Below are 20975 nucleotides of genomic sequence, written 5' to 3'. Positions count from 1 at the left end.
CACCCCGCTTTTCTCTTCCTCCATCTCCCCACCCCATCTCCCCTCCCCACCCCGCTTTTCTCTTCCTCCATCTCCCCACCCCCCATCTCCCCTCCCCACCCCGCTCCTCTCTTCCTCCATCTCCCCACCCCGCATCTCCCCTCCCCACCCCGCTCCTCTCTTCCTCCAGCTCCCCACCCCGCATCTCCCCTCCCCACCCCGCTTTTCTCTTCCTCCAGCTCCCCACCCCGCATCTCCCCTCCCCACCCCGCTTTTCTCTTCCCCCATCTCCCCTCCCCACCCAGCTCCCCTCTCTTCCTCCATCTCCCCACCCACCAACTGCCCTCCCCACCCAGCTCCCCCCTCTTCCTCCAGCTCCCCTCTTCCTCCAGCTCCCCACCCCCCATCTCCCCTTCCCACCCTGCTCCCCTCTTCCTCCAGCTTCCCTCCCCACCCCCCATTTCCCCTCCCCACCCCGCTTTTCTCTTCCTCCATCTCCCCACCCCCCATCTCCCCTCCCCACCCCGCTCCTCTCTTCCTCCATCTCCCCACCCCCCATCTCCCCTTCCCACCCCGCTCCTCTCTTCCTCCATCTCCCCACCCCGCATCTCCCCTCCCCACCCCGCTTTTCTCTTCCTCCATCTCCCCTCCCCTCCCCACCCCGCTCCTCTCCCACCCCAGGCTGCCCATAAGCGCCCAGCTGTCCCCGCCCCCTGGCACCTTTCCTCCCCACGTCCCTCGCGCCACCCTCCCCCGGCACGTGACGAGGGAGCGCTGACGCCGCGCCGTGCCCCGGGGGAGCGGCCACTGCGCCAGAAGGAGGCGGCGGCGGCGGCGGCGGCCGGGTGGTGGCGGCGGGAGCCGCCGTGCTGAGGCGGGAGCGGACTCGACGCCTACCTGGGTAAGGCGGCTCTGCGCAGGGGGCTACGGCGGGGCAGGGCGCGGCGGCGGCTCGGGGGGAGCGCGGGGACCCTGCGGGTGGCCCCGTTGGCTGGTGGGAGGCGGCTCCTCCCGGGGCGCCCCCTGGCTGGCCGCGGCGGGAGCGGGTCTCGGACGGTGCCCCCGAGTCCGTTCCTGGGGGAGCCTGGGCTCTGTGTGCCCCCCACCCCTGTGGGGCCCGAGGGCGGGGGTCCCAGGGGCTGCCATGCGGGGCCGAGCTGGGGAGCCGCCTGGGCCGCTGGCCTGGCCCAGGCGGCGGCTGGGACCAGCCGGTTGCGAGGATCCCGATAACGGGCAGTTACGGAATAACCTGCCCATACGGGAAGTTTCTCCCTGGCTCCTGCCAGCGGCTGGCTTGTGCCCGGAAGCGTGAAGGCACCGGTCCCTCCTGCGCTTTGCCCAGGGGCCGCTAGACCTGCGCTGTGCGGGGCTGGCTTGTTCTGTCCCCCCAGACCTCCTGGGGTTGGGTGGGGGCAAAGCAAGTGACACCCGCTCTGCAGCCCCCTGCCTCCCCTGTACCGAGAAGCGGGCTGCCTAGCCCAGGCTGTGAAGCTGGCCGAGAAAGACTTCCGTGTGTTGAAAACGTGAAGTGTTGTTTTTGTGTGTGTGTGTGTGAGGGTCATTTCACAGGCTGTGCTCAGTACCGTTCGGTATGTTTTTCGTAGACCTTTGTGTATGTGTTTTTATACACTGCACATATATATGCTCACAAATGAGTCAACGGAGCTATGAATGTCTTGTGTAATTTTGTTTCACCTGTTAAAACGACTCCTAAGGCTCAGATCAAAACAGCTTAAATGCTAATTGAGATGGTAGCCATTACTGTATTTTTCAGTTGTCCATGTTGAATGTGGACTCTTAACATGCCCTAAAATAGTTTGAATGTTGCTTGTTTGTATGATTTAATCATAGTGTGCAGACACAGATTTGCTCAGCTATTTATAGCTTATCATTCTAGTCAACAACATAACAAAAGTGCACAGTGAAAGGCAAGGGACTGATGTTAGGCTGCGTGCTCATTAATATTTACGGTTGGTGAAAAGTGGCTTTTAAAAGTTGCTTTGACAATGATTTAAAATATACCATGTACTCAGAAGTCTCTAGGCTGAGTTAATAGACAATTATCAGGAAATTAGATGGTTACTTGTTATGCTTTTAATTTTTATGGAAGTCTAAACACTTGTGGGGGGGCTTATTCTGCTTGGGAATTACATTTGTTTCCTAATACTAATGATGGTTTATGTCTGAGGAAGGGGGTAGAGGATTAGATCTGTCTTTTAAAGGGCCTGCAAGTTCCTACTGTCCACATTAGCTGTTTGTGTTTCATATATATATGTGCATGCTAGCTTGAAATGATTTTGCCTAAAATTCTGTACAAATAAACTGATGCATGTTGTCAAGCAAAACTGTTCTAATGAACTTCAGTATCTGAAGTTCATTTCTAACAGGGCAGATGTGAGGGAAAATTGTCTTATAGAAAGTATGGACTTGGGAGATTCTGTGATGACCTACTCTGAAACTTTAAAAAAAGAAGTAGCTCTTTGGATATTGTAGAGGATTTCTTCAAATTCTGCTTCTAACATGAACACTTACAAAATGCAGAATATATTGCCGACTTCCTTTGTTATTTCCCTCAGTCACTGAATCTATCGAAAAGCTTGAAAGAATGATCAGCTAATTTTTTGTTTTTAATCATGAAAAATAAGAAATAGTGCCTCATTGGAGAAATTTGAATAAAATACTAAATTCATCCTGATATAATAAGAATTACACAAAGGGTTTAATTCTGTCCCCAAACTAAGTATATCCTGGGACCATATTCAAGAAATGCTGTTGAGCAAATATTTTTGAGGTGCTGAAAGGGCAAATTCAAGGGGAAAAACATCTACTATGTAGAGATAATTGGGTGGATTTTATATTTCATTTGGCCTTCAGTTGGTAAGAATTTGACAAATGTTCTCAAATATGGTTTCTGTGGCTGACTTTCTAGTTTGTGCAGCAATATCATTAATGTATTCATTGTAGCTGTAGGGAATAATGCTTTTCAATGAAATATCTATTGCAGAGGTGGTACAAGAACCAAACCATTGTTTCTGTGTGGATCACATAAACAGTGGCTATTGTTTGGTTTTAGTTTTTAATGGTTCAGTTAACCTTTTTGAGAGGTGAAATGTGTGAACCTCAGTTTCTTGACTGTATTGTAAATTAAAATGTCTTAACAGTAGCTCTTCAAAAATACTCCTAAAAATCTAAGTATTTGTAAAACCTTTTCTGATATTCCTCAAAGAACTCTTGGGAAAAGAGTCCAGTTCATAGAAGCTTAGAAATGCAGTCAATACACAACTGCACTAACTGCTATGACAGCAACCACACATGGGGAGATCTTTGTTCTTTGTGTAGCATAGTGCTGATATTTCAAGATGGGAGGTGCTGTGGAATCTGGGGAAGTAGCTGAGCTATATAGAGTACTTATTTCAGGCCTTATCTGAAAGTTGCACAGATTTAACTAAAGGTGTGGTTTAAAATCAGTTTAAACTTGTGCAAGTCTGTGTAGTCACACTTATTTTAGTTTGAGAGCCTTGTTTCAGTGTAGATTAAATTTTTTTAGAGTTTTGCTAAACTGAAGTAAACTACTATTAAACAATCTAAAAGTGTTTACATGCAAATTTATACCAATTTTAAGTAAACTGGTTTAAAAAAGAAACTTTAGTTATATTAGTGCAAATTTGTGCTTAGACAAGGCCCTAGATTTATGGATGAATCTCTTCTGGTAGGGGTATGTGTCTGATAGTGAGGGAATTGTCATCATAAACCCATTATTCCATTAAAATTGGAGAAGTCTTTATGAGAGAGAGACTAAATTTTGGACCTGAGGCCCCTGAATCATGGCTAGGAGAGGGTTTTTTTCCTTTCAGCAAGTCATAAAACCTACCCAATATTGAGTATGTCCTTACAGAATTTAATGGATTCACTATCACAACACAATCACTATCTCTGTGTTGAGAAGTGTTCCATTTCCCCCAGGAAATGGGTGACCTAAAAGATTCTCTGCATGAGTTCTTAATTTTAAAAATCTAACTTAATATATTTTAACTACTTCAGTTCCTGTTATATAGGTAGTATAATTGTATTCTGCATGGTACATCACTTTAGGATGGCACAAATGCCGTGTAGAGTGCGGGAACTTAATTACTGCCAGACTGCAAGGATGTTGTCAGTCTTTTAAATGCACTCTGGCACCCAGGCTTTCTTTGACCAAAGAAACAAGTATAGATGCTGATCTCGGTCCTGTTGTCAATGGTGAATTTTCTTACTGACTACAGTGTGATCAGTGGGGATCCATTCAGTAACATTAATCTCGTGAATCGGATTTCCCGATACATTCAAATATCAAAGCCTACAGGTGTACACTGTAGAGGAAGTTGCTTCAAGTAATACTTAAAACACATACACTGCACTTTCTTTCTGAGGATCTCAAAGCACTTTACCATAGTGGGAATGTATTATCATTTTACCGAGTATGGGTGGGGGTTGCGGGGAGGAACCGAGTGACAGAGAAGTTCAAAACTTGACCAACTATATCACTTTAGACAGTGACAAAGTCAGGAATAATTCAGGAACTCTTAACTCCATTCGTATATGCTCGCTTCTAGACTACACTAGCATTACTTGTTTGGAAAGGATAACTAAAATTTTATCATTGAGATTTGACAATACTTCCTTACATTGAAGTATCAGAAGATGGGCATTCAGATCCTTGGAAGGGCACAAATTAAATCAGAATCCTTTACTAAGGTAAGAATCCACTAGTGGTGCTACTATAGTTCAGAAAGTCTGTCTTCTGTGGTAGTGTTCATAAGAATGACTATATATACAATGTGTGGTTTCAGAGCAGCTGCCGTGTTAGTCTGTATTCGCAGAAAGAAAAGGACTACCAGTGGCACCTTAGAGACTAACCAATTTATTGAGCATAAGCTTTCGTGAGCTACAGCTCACTTCATCGGATGCATTCAGTGGAAAATACAGTGAGGAGATTTATATACACACAGAACATGAAAAAATGGGTGTTACATACTGTAAGGAGAGTGATGATAACACCCATTTTTTCATGTTCTGTGTGTATATAAATCTCCTCACTGTATTTTCCACTGAATGCATCCGATGAAGTGAGCTGTAGCTCATGAAAGCTTATGCTCAAATAAATTGGTTAGTCTCTAAGTGTATATATACAAAGAAAAGGAGTACTAGTGGCAATCTATTGCATTTTGGGTACGTGTGATAAAGAGCATTGAATTATTTTGATGTTGAGCATTCACAGGATCCACTCATCCTGTTGGTGGGAAACAGAGTTCCAGGTATCCCTATTGCCTTTCACTGTGACAGACAGAAATGGGTCTTACTCACTAGCTTGATCTTGACATGAGCATCTTATAAACCTGCATTAATGGCTCAGTCTAATATGGAATGCACTGATAATAATTAACATAATTTCCTTTTCTGTCTTGATAGTCTGTGGTACTCAGACTATTGCAGAAACCTTCATGGGGTGCTTAATGCAGGTCCTTTGACTTATCATCATTCACATTGCAGTATGTTTGAGAGCTGCCATCCCTCTCCTTTCCTTAAGAAATGGGACATGAGACTCTGATACTGATAATAGAGTGGTGGGATTGAACTCTCTTCAGGATTGTTGACTTGTAGTTTGTCTCTGCTCCCATAATACTGTGAGCTTTTTTTTTTTTAAAGCAGGGACAGTAGCTTGTATCAGTTTCCATCTTGAAATAACGTTAAGCATTTTGGCTTCTTATGTGAAGTTTAGCTGTTTGTGATGGTGGGGTGCAACATAAAATGATAGCAGCAGTTTCTGTCAGGTGTTACCTTGAAGCAGGGAGCAGCAGTTAGCTGCTGTGAAAGGGAGCAAGCAGTCAGCTTGGAAGAAGCACTAGGAACAGTAAGATTTAATAATTTTAAAAATGGAATATTCCTGTGAGAAGATTTTGAAATTGGGCTGAGGGTAAGAATTTGCTGGAAGCTGGGACAGGAAGCAAGATATTCCTTAAACATATGTAAGTCATAGCCAAAACACCAAGAATTCATAATGGAAGTCTGAAGCTGCAAGCAGAAGGGCAAAGAGGGGGAAAAAGTTACATGTGGAGATTGGAGCTGTGCAGCTGAGGAAAGGTAACAGGTGATCCGAGTTCCTTTGCTGTAAGACCTCTACTTTGATGGAATAGCATAAAAGCTATTCACTTTTTAATCAAAACCATATAATTTTGATAGAAACTTTAACACTGACACAGGCATGTACTTTATAAGCAGAACATCTACACGCACAATCTTAGGCAGTATTTTTGTGCTCTTTTTCAGTTTTGTTTGAACATAATATCTTTTTATTCTGTCAAGTCCCCCAATAAAATCATAATTCTAAGTTTATGATGCTGTTTTTTCACTGGAAATGACTGTAATTAAAAAATCACTCTCATGACATTTCAGGGTGAAGCAGAAGAAGGTGGATTGTAGAAAAAGATACTTGCTTAAGCACCAGTGGCTCCTTATGGACCTCACTACTATGAACTTAGCTCTTTCAACCACATTGGAAGTTTAATAGGAAATAAAGGTGCACAATACATTGAAGGATCAGAGTTACAATTAGCCAAACTGGCAAAGGGAAAAGGATTTGTGTTGTTTTGCTCATTAGAAGAGCCCGCTTCCCTTATTAAAATTTCCTATGTTTGCATAATTAGGCTCCAATCCTGCAGTCACGTCTGTATGGATGGACCCATGTCAGTGTAGAGTTGCATTGATTTCATTCTCTTACAGGGGTAAGCCCATGCAGTTCTGATTGCAGGCTTGGGGCTTTCAGGAGCTCAAAGTTTCTTAAAGAATTTCTATTCCCTAAGCAGTGTGTTCAATAAACTATACATTATTTTATACTTTTTACTTTTTAAAACAAGTATTTTAAAGAAGCTAGCATTGGTTTTTAGACTTTCTGCTCTCTTTTAATGTGTGTTAATCTTTGTCTAATGCTAATCTTAAAATTTCTTGTTACTAATTTTTTATGCGGTGGCCAGACTAAATTATCATCAGTTGCTCTTTGGAACTCAAATTGTCACTGGATTATGACTAACGCTATAACAGGACTATTAAACAGAGTGCAAGGGCAGATATATATTTGGTTATATTGCCTGGACTATGAGAGACTGAAAGCCCTTTCCAAATTTTCCATAGAATACATGCATCAAATTAGATAGTTAAAAGAATTAAACATGAGAAAATAAAAAAAAAAGGCTTATTGTTTGCTCATTACCCTCCTTCCACATTTCTTGTTGGTTCTGTCCTCTTACTCTATTTCCAGTGTTCTCTTGTTTGTTTTGTCCCCTTCCCTTCTAGCTCTATCTGGGTTGTGCCACACTGTCTTGTGAGGTAAGTAATTAGAGAGTGCTTTAAAAAATCCCAACAAATTAAATTGTGGATGTTTTTAACTGCTTCTAACTGGGCTAAAACCCAAAAACTAGATTGGGAATTTAAAATATCATTTAGAGAGAGATGAGCAAATAACAATCCTAATTAATGGTGTCATGGATGTTGGTAAAGCACACTTAAATCTGCAAGCAGGCCAGTTGCTCCATTATGAAAGCCTGAGTGGAGGCGTTATGCTCTGCATGTGGAAGGGAGAGAGTTCCTTGTAGAGGGATCTATTTGGCCAATACAGAAGAGGTGTTAGTAGCCCTTGAATGGAGTATCATCAAGCCATCCTTGCAAGGATTGCTGGCCTGTCACAAGTTTGTTGGTGTGGGGGGAGAACGATTAAGGGGACTAATGAGTAATTCTGGGAACTCTGAAAGGGGCCTCAGAGGACTTCTTGGGACCAGAGAAAGGGCGGCAAAATAAGCAAACCAGCCAGTCTCCTTCTGAAGACTTAATTATAGGAGAAGTCGCACTGTTCCATGAAGAATTTTAAGCTTGTACGTAAGCAAGCGATTGACTCGAGCTAAAAAAACCACTGATCTCCTTTGCTAAGTAACAGAAACAATAGGCTTAATAGGTAGCTTGCAGATAGTAAGAGGGTCATGAGCATAGGAGGGTAGAAGTTGTGGCTAGGGTTGCCAATCCTGGTTTCTCAGGGACTCTTCTGGAATCAAACTCTATCTCCTGGAGGCTACTGAAGCCAAACCAGGAGATTTTAGGTGCTAAAAGTCCGGCGGTGTAGTGGGGCAAAGGCAGGCTCCCTCCCTGCCCTGGCTCCACACCGCTCACGGAAGCAGGCCGCATGTCCCTGCGGCCCCTTGAGGGCCCAGGGGATCTCCATGTGTTCTCTTCTCCTCCTCTTCCCCCCCCCCCCCCAGTGCCAACTCTGCAGTTCCAATTGGCCGGGAACCGTGGCCAGTGGGAGCTGTGGGGGTGGCGCCTGTGGGCGGTGCCAGTGTGTGGAGACCTCCTGGCCCCCCTCTCTATGAGCCGCTGCCAGAGGGATGTGCTGGTTGCTTTTGGGAGCCACGAGAGGTAAGCACCGCCTGGCCGGAGCCCTCACCCCCTCCTGCCCCTCCCAAGAGCCTGCACCCCAACCCCTCCCAAGAGCCTGCACCCCCTCCTGCCCCCCAACCCCCTGCCCCAACCTGGTGAAAGTGTGGGAGGGTGGGGGAGAGCAAGCAACAGAGGGAGGTGGGATGGAGTGAGTGGGGGGCATGGTCTTTGAGAAGGGGTGGGGCGGGGGGGCAAGGGTGTTTGGGTTTGTGCAATTACAGTTGGCAATCCTAGAGATCATGGTTTCCATTGTTTTACTTTCATAAATAGGGTCTCAGATATGATCTTAGTTTCCTTATCAAACTGTTACTACTTGTCGAAAGACTTAAATAATTAATGCAATATGTGGTATTAATTTTGAAACCACTTTTTCCTCAGACATTTTAGGCAATTGACTTTTGTTTTTGTTTTTCTTATAGCTCTATGGATACAAACAGAAAAAACAAGTCATGATGTGCCTTACTTTTCGCCTGGAAAGGTGAATATCTCTTTCAGATAGAGATGGCTGACAAAGCTGGAAAGATCCTCCCAGGACCACTGTACATTGAAGTAGAGTATGATTATGAGTATGAGGCAAAGGATAAAAAGATTGTGATAAAACAAGGGGAGAAATACATTTTAGTGAAAAAGACTAATGATGATTGGTGGCAAGTCAAAAGGGATGAAAATTCCAAGCCCTTCTATGTGCCAGCACAGTATGTGAAAGAAGTAACACGAAAAGCACTAATGCCACCTGTTAAACAATCAGGTGGTCTGCCAAATAGCTCTTTGAAACTGATGCATAGTTTACAGAAGTCGACAGAAAATGTGAACAAGTCTCCAGAGCTTTCTAGTTTTGGAAAATCCTCTCCAGTTCAAGTGTCTGGTCTGATTCGTGATGCCAATCAGAATCTGGGCCCAGATAGTAGCCCAGGTCAAAATCTTGGCCTGAGCCTGGACCTTGCCCAAAATAATGGAAAACTTAACAGTGAGTTGCAGTCCCCAAAGGTTTCCAGCCAGTACAGGTCTCTGTGTCTGGGCCATTTCACTTGTCCAGAACTCATGGAAATAGAGAAGACCAGCTTCTCACATGAACAGTCCTGTGATTCAGCAGGGGAAAGCTCAGAAAAAGTCCATCAGGATTCAGAATCTGGAGATGAACTCAGTAGCAGCTCCACAGAACAAGTGCAGGTAAGCTTGAAAAGGATCTAAGTGGATTTTTTTTTTTCTTTCTCGATTATACATCTTTGATGTAGTTTACTACGGTTTTTAGTTTGCTTCCTAAGTAGAAAGAATAAGAAGATTAAGGTGAAATCTTCATTTCATATTTTTCATCTCATCTAGCATGGCATTGATTTGTCAAGTAAGAAAAACTGGCACGTAGAATTTATTTGTAATAAAAAGTACTTTGCTTTGTGCTCTTATTCTCATTTACAGTGTCCTTGGATATGAATGGCATAGAAGAACTTCAATTAGAACTATTTTTTTCAGTGTTGAACGTGTAATTAGAGATAATGTGAATTTAAGCAGTTCTTAGTGACTCTTTCCTAGAGGAAGCAAGCCCAGTGTTGTTAATTTAAACTTCTGGGATCACTGAACTTTTTAATCCAGATGCATGTGATTGTCAATAGCCACTGCCATCGATTTCTTATGTATATTGCATGTTGGTAATTTGTGAAGTATGGATAGGTGAATGTAATCAATAGCTTAGTGGATATGAAATGGTACTGTTAATGTTGACAGTGTGAAAATATCTCAAGAACATTTCTATCTAGCTTTGAAATTAACTAATGAGCTTTGAAATTAACTAATGGAAACTGGCATATTTGAGTTTTAATTCAGAGATATGCTGAGCTGTGAAAGAAGTAATGGTGGTAAGGGTGGTTTCTTACCAAAGCCAGTTAGTGACAGCTTTAAAAAAATTCTCTTTAGGCTAAAATAGCAAACCCTGGTATCTTGCCTACCTTTGGTTATCTTAGTAGAGTCTGTGTTGGCTTACTAGGGAATGGGCTGGGGAGATCACCAGTTTCTTCCCATAAGGGCTAGAGAGCCATTGACTGGTAATGGCATTTTGACACTGTAGTTCTAGACCAGGGATCTCAAACTCAAATCACCATGAGGACTAGTACATTGGCCCGAGGGCCACATCACTGAAACCTTTTCATACAATGATATAACATTATAGTCAAAAATGAAAAAAAGAAGAGTAATATAGTATGCTATTAAAATCAATGTATTAACTTTTTGAAAACTGAAGAAGTACTTGTGGCACCTTAGAGACTAACCAATTTATTTGAGCATAAGCTTTCGTGAGCTACAGCTCACTTCATTGGATGCATACTGTGGAAAGTGTAGAAGATCTTTTTATATACACGCAAAGCATGAAAAAATACCTCCTCCCACCCCAGTGTCCTGCTGGTAATAGCTTATCTAAAGTGATCACTCTCCTTACAATGTATATGATGGAAATGGCCCAACTTGATTATCATACACATTGTAAGGAGAGTGATCACTTTAGATAAGCTATTAGCAGCAGGAGAGTGGGGTGGGAGGAGGTATTTTTTCATGCTTTGTGTGTATAAAAAGATCTTCTACACTTTCCACAGTATGCATCCGATGAAGTGAGCTGTAGCTCACGAAAGCTTATGCTCAAATAAATTGGTTAGTCTCTAAGATGCCACAATACTCCTTTTTCTTTTTGCGAATACAGACGAACACGGCTGTTACTCTGAAACCTGTTTTTAAAAACTGTAATGCGAAGAGGGGTTTTAATAAAATATAAACACCTGTAACTATTCCTTATATGGTCAGTAACACTGATGATGATCTACACTAACAGTCTATCAACATAGCTGTAATGGCAGGAATTTTTTAAAGTAACTATTCATACAAAATACGTTGCCACTTTTAACAAACATTCTTCCCAACTACTCACAGCAAAGAATCGTACATGCTGAATTTCATACCTCAGACTGCTTGTCTAGTCCATGAGCCCCCACCTCTTTCCACCCCTTCCACAAACCCCCAGCCTCGCCTCTTCTCTGCCTGCTCTCCTGAGTGCGCTGCATCCCTGCTGCTCTCCCCTCCCTCCTGGAAAGTCCTGAGCACCGCCTAACAGCTGTTTGGCAGCAGGAAGTGCTGGAAGGTAGGTGGAGTAGCAGGGATGTGGTGCACTTGGGGGGAGAGGTGGGGGAAGGTGAGGGGAGTTTGGTGGGCCGCAGGAAATAACTCCGCGTGCCGCGTGCTTGAGACCCTTGTTCTAGACCATTTTGAACCATTAACATAGAAATGTAAGGTTCTGCGTGCTTTTTCCAGTCTGAGAGGTCACTGTAAACCGTGATATACATTATCCCTCTAGTAAATTCTACATTTTCCCACTCTTGCTGTGATACTGTAGCTTCAGTACATACTGACAAACATTGATTATAGTAAGTCAATTTATCAGCACCTATTTAATACCCACAAATATTTTAGTTTAAGGATGGTATTCAAATAAGGGTAGACACTAATTTTAGAAATGAAATCTTGATTATATGGCTGTTTAGCTGGAATCAGTTGGATGAAAAGCCACAATTAAGGCAATTTTCTTTTAGGAAATTCCACAGCATAACTTGCAAAGCTTTGTTACACTGTTCGGTTAACAAGAACCAGTACAGTTGGCTACCTGGACCTTACACATGTACATTTGGATTAGTGGTACATTAGTCTAGTCTAGTATCCTGACTGACAGTGGCCAGTACTAGATGCTTCAGAGGAATGTACAAGGAGCATTGTACTGGACAGTGTCTTAATAAATTGCCAAGTGGGATAGTGGCAATATTTTCTTAATCCCATTCAATGAGAGGTTGGCTTATGCATTGAATCATGAGTATTTGTATCCCCTAAAACTTTAACCAATAAAATATAACGGTGGGTGTTCTTGTTATATGTATAATCCTTTTTGATCCTACTAGTCGCCTCATCTCAAAGATGCATTAGAATTGGAAAAGATATAGAGAAGGGCAACAAAAATGATTAGGGGTATGGAACAGCTTTGGTATGAGGAGAGATTAAAAAACATGGGACTTTTCAGTTTGGAAAAGAGATGACTAAAAGGGGTATGATAGAGGTCTATATAATCTTGACTGGTGTGAAGAAAGTGAATAAGGAGCTATTATTTACTCAAATTAGGGGTCACCCAATGAAATTAATAGGCAGTAGGTTTAAAACAAACAAGTAGTTCTTCACACAACACACAATTATCCTTTGGAACTCATTGCCAGGGGATGTTGTGAAAGACAAAACTAAAGCAGGGTTCAAAAAAGAACTAGATAAATTCATGGAGGATAAGTCAAGCCATGGTTGTTAGCCAGGATGATCAGGGATGCAACCCCATGCTGTGAGTGTCCACAGCTTCAGCTTGCCAGAAGCTGGAAGTGGATGATAGGGGATGGATCACTTGACTGCCTGCCTGCCTGCTCTGTTCATTCCCTCTGAAGCACCTGGCACTGGCCACTGTCGGAAGACAGGATACTGGGCTAGATGGACCATTGGTATGACCCTGGATGGCCGTTCTTATGTACAAAACTGTTGGCCTCTGTTTTGAGGCATTGTGTTCTATGGGTTATGGTTGTCTTTTTTTTTTTTTTTTTTTTAATTAAGGTGGCTGCCTTTCATTTTCATTGACCCTTTTCCTTGCATAATGAGAAGGGATAAATAGGATCACTGGATTTATTTTCTCCATATTGTAAATTTTTTATATATTGCTACTATGTCCTCATTTATTTAGCCTTTGAACTGTCACACTTCTCTAGGTTTTTTTTTTTTAAAGTGTGATCTTTTAAAGCAACATGTTTTATCCACTGCAAACTGAGAGCAAACTGTACCACAGAGAACAAGTAAGGATGAAATGTATATTTAACTGCTCTTTCAGCATTGGCAAAATATTTAGTGGCCCATCAGCTGTTGATATAATGACTTCCAAATTCATGACCAGGATGAGAGAACCCTTTTTAAAAGGGTACTCTAGTTAAAACACTTTTTTTGGTGCTTTCTATATTGCTTTATACAATCCTACTAAAATGGGAAGAAACATCATATTAGAAGAAGCAAATCCAGTCAATTCCATTTGTAGTACAACTAGATGCTGTTAGCATTGCATGGCTGATCATGTTGTCACACTTATTTATGTTTACAGTTTAGTCTTCAGCTAATTTTGGCAATATTAGTAACAAACAAATACTTTTTCAGTGAACTGAATATGCTAATCTTCATACATTTCTGAGGCGTTGGAGAGGAAAAAGGCCAATGTCATGGATACTTCTAGTATCCACTGTGTTTGGTGATGGAAATCTTCATGGTGTTAAAAATGGTGTGACTTTTATGATTTCAGCTGTGAAAAAACATGGTTATGGTTTATTAATATTGCTGTGGAGCTGTCTTTTACTCTCATTGCCTTAGGAAACAAGCAAGCAAATATTCAATGTGGTTTGCAATTTTCTCTCTTAAAGCAGTGGAGTAACTTAATCTCATCATATGGAATCACAATCTCATTAAATATAATTTTAAATATTTGACATTTATGAGCCAAAGGGTTTAAAGCAGTGGTAGTGTTGATGTCATTGTTACTGTGTTGGCTTGGTTTAGATATTAGAAATGCCAGCCTTCTCCACTGGAATGTCCCTCATGCTTTCAATAATCAGCATTGTTCAGCAGAAGTCAGCTGTGCAGAAATTAATGGCTTAGAAAGCTGTTTTTATTGCTCTCAGTCTGTAGTCAGAACATGAAGTTCCAAATCTGCATACACAAATGCTTATTTTAATTTCACAAGGCAAGCCGAATCCTTTCTTTTTCATTGTGGAGTCCAGTCTTACGCAGTCTGTATCATAATAAACTTTGCAGTACTATCAGAAGTTCACATTTATCTCCTTTGATTGATTGATTTAACTTTTAGCCAAAAGCAAGAACGGTTTTATTGAAATTGTTAAAATGTACCATGCTTGTTGTCTTAAAAGATCTATGGTTTAATTATTGTCTGTAATGAGGGATTTGGGATTTTAAGATTTTCTTCAGAAAAATTGAGAGGGGAATTTATCAGCAAATGTAAACCAAAGTTTCTAGGTATGTTTCTGAAACTGTTTTTCACAGGTCTTAGAGTGCACCATTTCTGTAATGGTTTTAGGAAGGGATGTGTATGAGCTTGGGTGAGATGGGTATGGCCTGCTTAATACTTTTGCCACAGCGGAGTGAGCTTTTAAGTGTCTCAGAATCTTAGAATACATTTTTATACAGTTTTTGGCATTGATATATACTATAAAGTTTTATTGCAGGGGGAAGCTTAGAATCTAATGTGCTCATTACCATGGTGTCTACCTAGCCTCTCAATTCAGTACTAAAGGGTCGATTCCTGCCTCCGATTGGCCTAGTATTAGCCTTCATTGCCCCACTTGTTAAATTCTCAGACAAGTACCTTTGTGTACTTTCTCAAACTCATGCTTGGAAAGAGCTTTCTGTAAATGTTTGCAAAACTAACTCTCTTTCCTCCCCCAAAGCACTCCTTAAAGCTCTCCTTTGCTGTGATACCTACAAAAAACTTGACAATAGTTAGTCATGACCTATCAGGCTGCCTAGTATTGTCTCACTGTTTACTTGTACTCCCTGTTGATTAGTCTGTACCCATCTGTTCTCTTGCCTTATACTTAAATTGTAAGTCCCTTGGGGACAGGGACTGTCCTTTTGTTGTTTGTATAGCACCTAATGCAATGAGTTCCTGGTCTATGATTGGGGCTGCTTGGCACTATGGTAATAATGATGATGATAATAGGCAGCTATGAAACTGTGAAGACACACTACGTTGGGGGGATTATAGTCTTCCACATTCTGAGTCTTTGCCAGTAGCATAAGTGTGGAGTATGTGTGTGGGTTTTGGATTATTTTTCATATCCTTTCGTCAGGGGGTATTGTTATTGTGGGAAGAATTTTGTAAAGAGATGGTTCTTAAACTATACTCTTGTGAATTCTGGGGTCATCTTGTTTTCTTTTGGAGGGGAATGCTGTACCTGGGGACCAGTCACTAAGGATTGTCTCATCGTTCTGTCAGCTGCAGAGGCTCTGAAGAATGCAACTGTTGTGGGTTTAGGCTTCATAGAGAGGGGGATATAGTCCAAGTCACAGCCAGTCCCATCCGGTTGAGAGCTCTGTAGGTTAGGACCAAGTCCTTGAAGTAAAGACACTGGTAGGAAGCCAATGTAACACAGATATCCAGAAAGGTTTGGAGTTGACATTGTCAGTGATGGGAAAAGATTCTTAGTGGTTGAAATTCATATTTACTAGAGGTTGATGGGGAGATGGCAATGTGAATGCTGGGGAATTTGCTACTGAAGGCCTGAACAAGTATTCTGGTGTTGTGGCCAGGAAGAAAACATTAGATATTAGAATTATTATGGACAAAGAAGCAGTTGTAGTTGGATGTAGCCTGGATGTGTAGGCAAGGGGAGTGGGAGGAGTCAAATGAACACTAAGTTATGGGCTTGAATTATAGGAAGGATGGTGATGCTGTTTTACAGTGACCGGGGAGGGCTTGTGAGGAAACTAGTTCAGAAATAGTCACTTTAAATTGAGAGCAGGATGTGTGGGAGGAGATGCCAAAGATCAGTAGCAGTGGGGTTGGATGGAAGAAGACAGGTCGGGAGTGGATGGGAAGATCTAGGAGTCATTGACATAAAGATGATGGTGCTTGAAGCTGGGAGGGCAAATGAGGTTACCCAAGAGAAAAAGTGTGTGAGGAGGAGGGAGCCAAGGATAGAACCATGTGGGACCCCATGGAAGGGGGCGGGGAGGAAGGGGTTGGAAAAATCTTCCTCCAAGAGACTGGAATGAAGGAATATCTAAAAAAGAAGGGAGGGGAGTAAGGAGAGGAGAACTTTGTTGCCAAAGGTGGACAAGATCAAGAGAGAATGTGAATATGATAAAAAGTGTCAACAGCAGAGAGATAACGGAGGATGAGAATGAAGTAGTGTCATAGCTAGTTGGTATTGAAGAAGTAATTGGAAATCTTGGTGTAACCAATTTGGGTGCAGTAGAGAAGATGGAAACCAGAACAGAGAAGATTCAGAATGAAGTTGGAGTAGAGCCACTTGAGGCAATAGTTGAAGGTGGAATGGTCAATGAATTTAGAGGTAAAGGGCAGAATGGAGATGGGGCCGTAGTTGAATTACCTGTAGATAATTGAACACTACTGTAGTATACAATCCACTTTGTATATCTTGCTTATTGGTCAGGAACTATATAGCAGTGGTTCTCAACCAGGGGTCTGGGGCCCCCTTAGGGGGCCCTGAGCAGATTTCAGGGGGTCCACCAGTCATGGCTGGCATTAGATTCGCTAGGGCCCAAGGCAGAAAGCCAAAGCCCTGCTGCACAGGGCTGAAGCCGAAGCCTGAGCAACACAGCTTTGTGGTGTCCCCTGAAGTGTGGGGCTCCTGGCAGTTGCCCTCCTTGCTACCCCTTAACGCTTTTATATACAGAAAAACAATTGTGGCACAGGTGGGCAGTGAAGTTTTTATAGCATTTTGGGGGGGCCTCAAAAAGAAAAAGGTTGAGAATCTATTCTATAGTAACAGGTTTCAGAGTGGTAGCCGCGTTAGTCTGTATCAGCGAAAACAACGAGGAGCACTTGTGGCACCTTCTAAAACCCATGGAGTGGAAAATACAGTAGGAAGATATAACAGTACATGAAAAGATGGGAGTTGCCTTACCAAGTGGGGGGTTGAGACAATTATCAACAGGACAAAAAAATCACTTTTGTAGTGGTAATCAGGGTGGCTCATTAGGCCCGAATAAAGACTGGGAGTGGATGGGTCACTACAAAAACTAAACTAATTTCCCCATGCTAATTTCACACCTTCTTTGTCATCTGTTTGAAGTGAGCCACCCCGGATTACCTTTGATAAGTGATTTTTTTTGGTCCTATTGATAATAGCCCACTTTAATTGAATTGTCTTGACCCCTCCACTTGGTAAGGCAACTCCCATCTTTTCATGTACTGTTATATATATCTTCCTACTGTATTTTCCACTCCATGCATCTGATGAAGTGGGTTTTAGCCCACAAAAGCTTAACAAATAAATTTGTTAGTCTCTAAAGTGCCACAAGTACTCCTCATTGTTTTTGCTCTATAGTAATAAATCTTCAACAAAAACAAATTTAAACATTCAGTTCTGTTCTACTTGGCTCTTTGTCATGGCCATCTGCAGTAAAAGAATGAAACAGGAAGGAAAATGTAGTAATTTTGTTGTGAATTGAATGTTCTATCTTGGCTTCCCAGTAGCTTCTTTCTCTGTGTGTGATTAAGAGAACTGAATAAACTGGTAGAGTCATAAGTAGCAAGTGATATTTTCCCCTGATTTATCTGCTTCTGTAGTAATCTTAGTGTCTGGAAGATGTAGTGCACAAATCATTTTGTAGTTTATATTAGCTGTAAATGTAAAGCAGCTGGAATATGCCCAATAATGACAGCAGTAGCATACCTTTCTGATCACTGGAGTTAGTCTCTATTGTCATTTATCTTGAAAGAGCATCTATATGACTGTTCTAAAGGTGGTTTATAAAAACGAGTTGCACCAATTGCACCATAATTAATATTTTGATTAAAATATTGAGCATATGACTTAATCCTGTAAAGTAACTTCTGTAATGAAATCATGAGCAAGCTTGGGTACCATCTGCTCTGCAGTTATATTGTACACAAATTGATTAATAGCTTCAGCATGGAGCATGATCAGACTTTAAGGTTATGTTCTATTGCAACATGCCTCTAGTTGGCACATTCAGTTTTAGAATTTGTGTTCCCGTTTTCCACTTAACTTATGTTCTGTACCCATTTGTGATTTGAATAAGCATGTGCTTAACACCTTTTTAGATTATAGTACTTTAATGTTGTTTAACAATTCCCTCAGATTTTTAAACCTGTGTAAATTTGCTGAATCTGGGTAATCTTCCTAAGGGCATGCCTGATGCCTCTATGGTGATGGCGAGGAACTTCCTCGCTTTTCGCATCCCCTCCTCTTTTTTTGTTGTTGGGGAGTGACCCTGACTCCTTGAAAGAGCTAAACCTTTTGTTATGCTGATTAAATGTTATCTTTTCCTGTTCATAGAAAAGTTGGAATCATTACAAATATAGACAGTGACCTATTTGCAAAGATTGCTCTGTCTTTTATCCTCTTTAGTAATTGACTATTGCATAAACTGTGAAGCGTTAAAGTGGATTATCAGTAGGATGTCTGTCTTGCTTTGATTAATTCTGAGTAGTAAAGATCCCACAAATGGAGCTGACTTTTACCTCTACAGTTTCTATAGAAAACGCTATAATTTTGTTTTTGATTACATTAAAACATAGTAAGTTACACATTTTTCTAAATAAAACTAGTTATGTATACTGGTAAATTTCTTTATGGGAAATCACAGAATGCTGTTTCCTCTTAATTAGCAGACTAACTTAATTAGGCCTCTAAATACAGGGGAGTTGTCAAGTTCTCTAGGTCCCAGATTTAACCTGCTTTTATTGTTGGAAATGTGCTGCTTATTCTGCTTGTCTTTATTTTTAATGCACAGGGTCCAGCAATTAGTAATTTTGAGGCGGGATATTGAAAGTATTCTATTTACAGGACGTATACTTAATCACACTGGGCATGTACACCAAATTCTAGGGCTGCATATATAGCTTGGTTAATATAGATCCCAGATGTGCCACGTGTAATATTTAAAACCCACTTAAAACAAAAGCTCTGCCAGAATAATTAACATTCTCTCTCTCCCCTCTTTCACCTACCCTTGGAAATTATGCTCTCTGTAGTAGGACAACATTTTGTCTGGTATAGTTAAGATTTTTAAAGGCAATATTAAATTTAGGACCAAAAACTACTTGTAATTTAAGGTATTTTTTGCAAAACACTAAAATGAATAGACTTGTCTTTTCTTCAGTTATTGCATCTAGCATTTCATATTCAGCCTGAAGTGTTTTCTAAGTGACTATCAGTGCTATAGTGCTATCAGTCCAGCACCTCTCCTATGGGTGTAAGCTTTTCTACACTAAATTGTCCTTCAAGTGGCAGGATTGGGGTCACCTCCGAGATAAGAGAAGTTCAATTTCCTTGGCTTCTCTGCGTCTAACAAGGGCTCTAATCATGTTCAAAATAGCTGATGTCAACATCTCTTTGACAAATTGTAATGAAACCAATAGCTCTCTTTGTATCAGCCAGCAGATGGTACTCCCTTTCAGTCACAACTGATATTCCTGTATTCAAATGAGTGATTTACAGCAGAAAGGTTCCATGTTTCATTATTATTCCTTGACCCATCCATTCCCTTCATAGTGATGCTTTAGTGTTATGAATTTACTTTTTACTTTTCCTTTAGCAAAACAGTCTCTGGCTTTCTTTTCTACAACAGCAAGTATTTTTGAGAGTTGAGGTGGCTTGATCTTTACTACAGATCAATGGAAAAATCAAACTGAGATAGAGGGAAGGCTTTAATTGGCTTTTTTTAAAATACTGGAATGGTAGTAATTTCAAGTGGTTGCATGTCTCTCAACTGAATAGATAGTTTAGTGAAATGCAAACCTACTTTTAGTATAGGCAATCTTATTTTACATTTTTGTAATTTCTGAATTAGAATTCATAGTTGAAAAGTCAAGAGAAGATCAATTTTTGTACTTGACGGTTGTTAGTACTTTGTTTCTTATTGAATTTTTGTGCGTGTAAGACTCATGGTAATGTAGAACTCGTTAAGACATCAGTTTATACTGGTAAATTTGAATTGATTTGATCCCACATTAACAACTGAAATTGCTTCAGTTGGAGTTGCATTACTTGATGCCTTATCTTGGGCAGCAAAGCTGAAGTGCTTAATTTTGTATCTTTCCAGATACTCTTTGTCTGGTAGCTGAAGTCTAGAAAAAGGTTTCTCACACTTTCAGTGTGATTTACCCCATGAGCTTCCCAAAGGCTTTGCATAGTACCTGCCAGGAAATTAGTTCCTGCATCTGTGAGGATGTCGGAGGGCCAACCTACCCTGGCAAAAAATGTCTGTTAGTGCCTGGCACACACTTTTAGCCCTGGTGTTGCTTAGAGCTACTACTTCTGGCCATCGGGTGGAAAAATCCATGAAAGTCAGTATGTACTGCTTTCCTCTGGGTGTCTTTTTCGGAAAAGGACCCAGAATATCCACAGCTACTCAGTAAAATGGAACCTCGATGGGGAGTGGCTATAGAGGGCTTTGACCTGGTCTTGGGGTTTTCCAACTCTTTGGCACACTGCACAAGACCGGACACAGGTAGAAACATCCTTGCCCATTCCCTCCCAGTGGAGCGACTTTCCCAAATGGTCTTTGGTCCTGTTCACCCCAGCATGGACACTAGGATGATCATGGGCTAAACTTAATAGCTTTACCCGGTACTTAGTTGGAACTACCAGCTGTCTCTGAGGATGCCAGTCTTCCTGGTTTCCACCAGAAAGAGTTTTCTTGTACAAAAGTCCTCTTTCTACAACAAACTTGGATCAATTAGAAGAGCTGAGAGGCGG

At 41.5% G+C, this 20975-nt stretch overlaps 1 protein-coding gene across 4 annotated transcripts in view; it reads left to right on the top strand.

Annotated features, from left to right (window-relative positions):
* The first annotated feature begins 723 nt into the window (after window positions 1-723).
* ARHGAP12 (Rho GTPase activating protein 12) overlaps window positions 724-20975 on the top strand; it is a 148306-nt gene continuing 128054 nt past the window's right edge. For all 4 annotated transcript variants that reach the window (XM_084618208.1, XM_084618210.1, XM_084618209.1 and 1 more), the window contains exons 1-2: window positions 724-880; window positions 8862-9612. In XM_084618208.1, coding sequence (XP_084474334.1) covers window positions 8944-9612 — 669 coding nt within the window. In that variant the 5' untranslated portion in view covers window positions 724-880; window positions 8862-8943. The remainder of the gene's footprint in view (window positions 881-8861; window positions 9613-20975) is intronic.

This window comes from Lepidochelys olivacea (genome assembly GCF_965140295.1).
Source record: "Lepidochelys olivacea isolate rLepOli2 genome assembly, chromosome: 2".
NCBI classification, from domain to species: Eukaryota; Metazoa; Chordata; order Testudines; family Cheloniidae; genus Lepidochelys; species Lepidochelys olivacea.
Note: the sequence above shows the minus strand (reverse complement) of the source record. Positions and strands in the feature narration are given on the sequence as shown.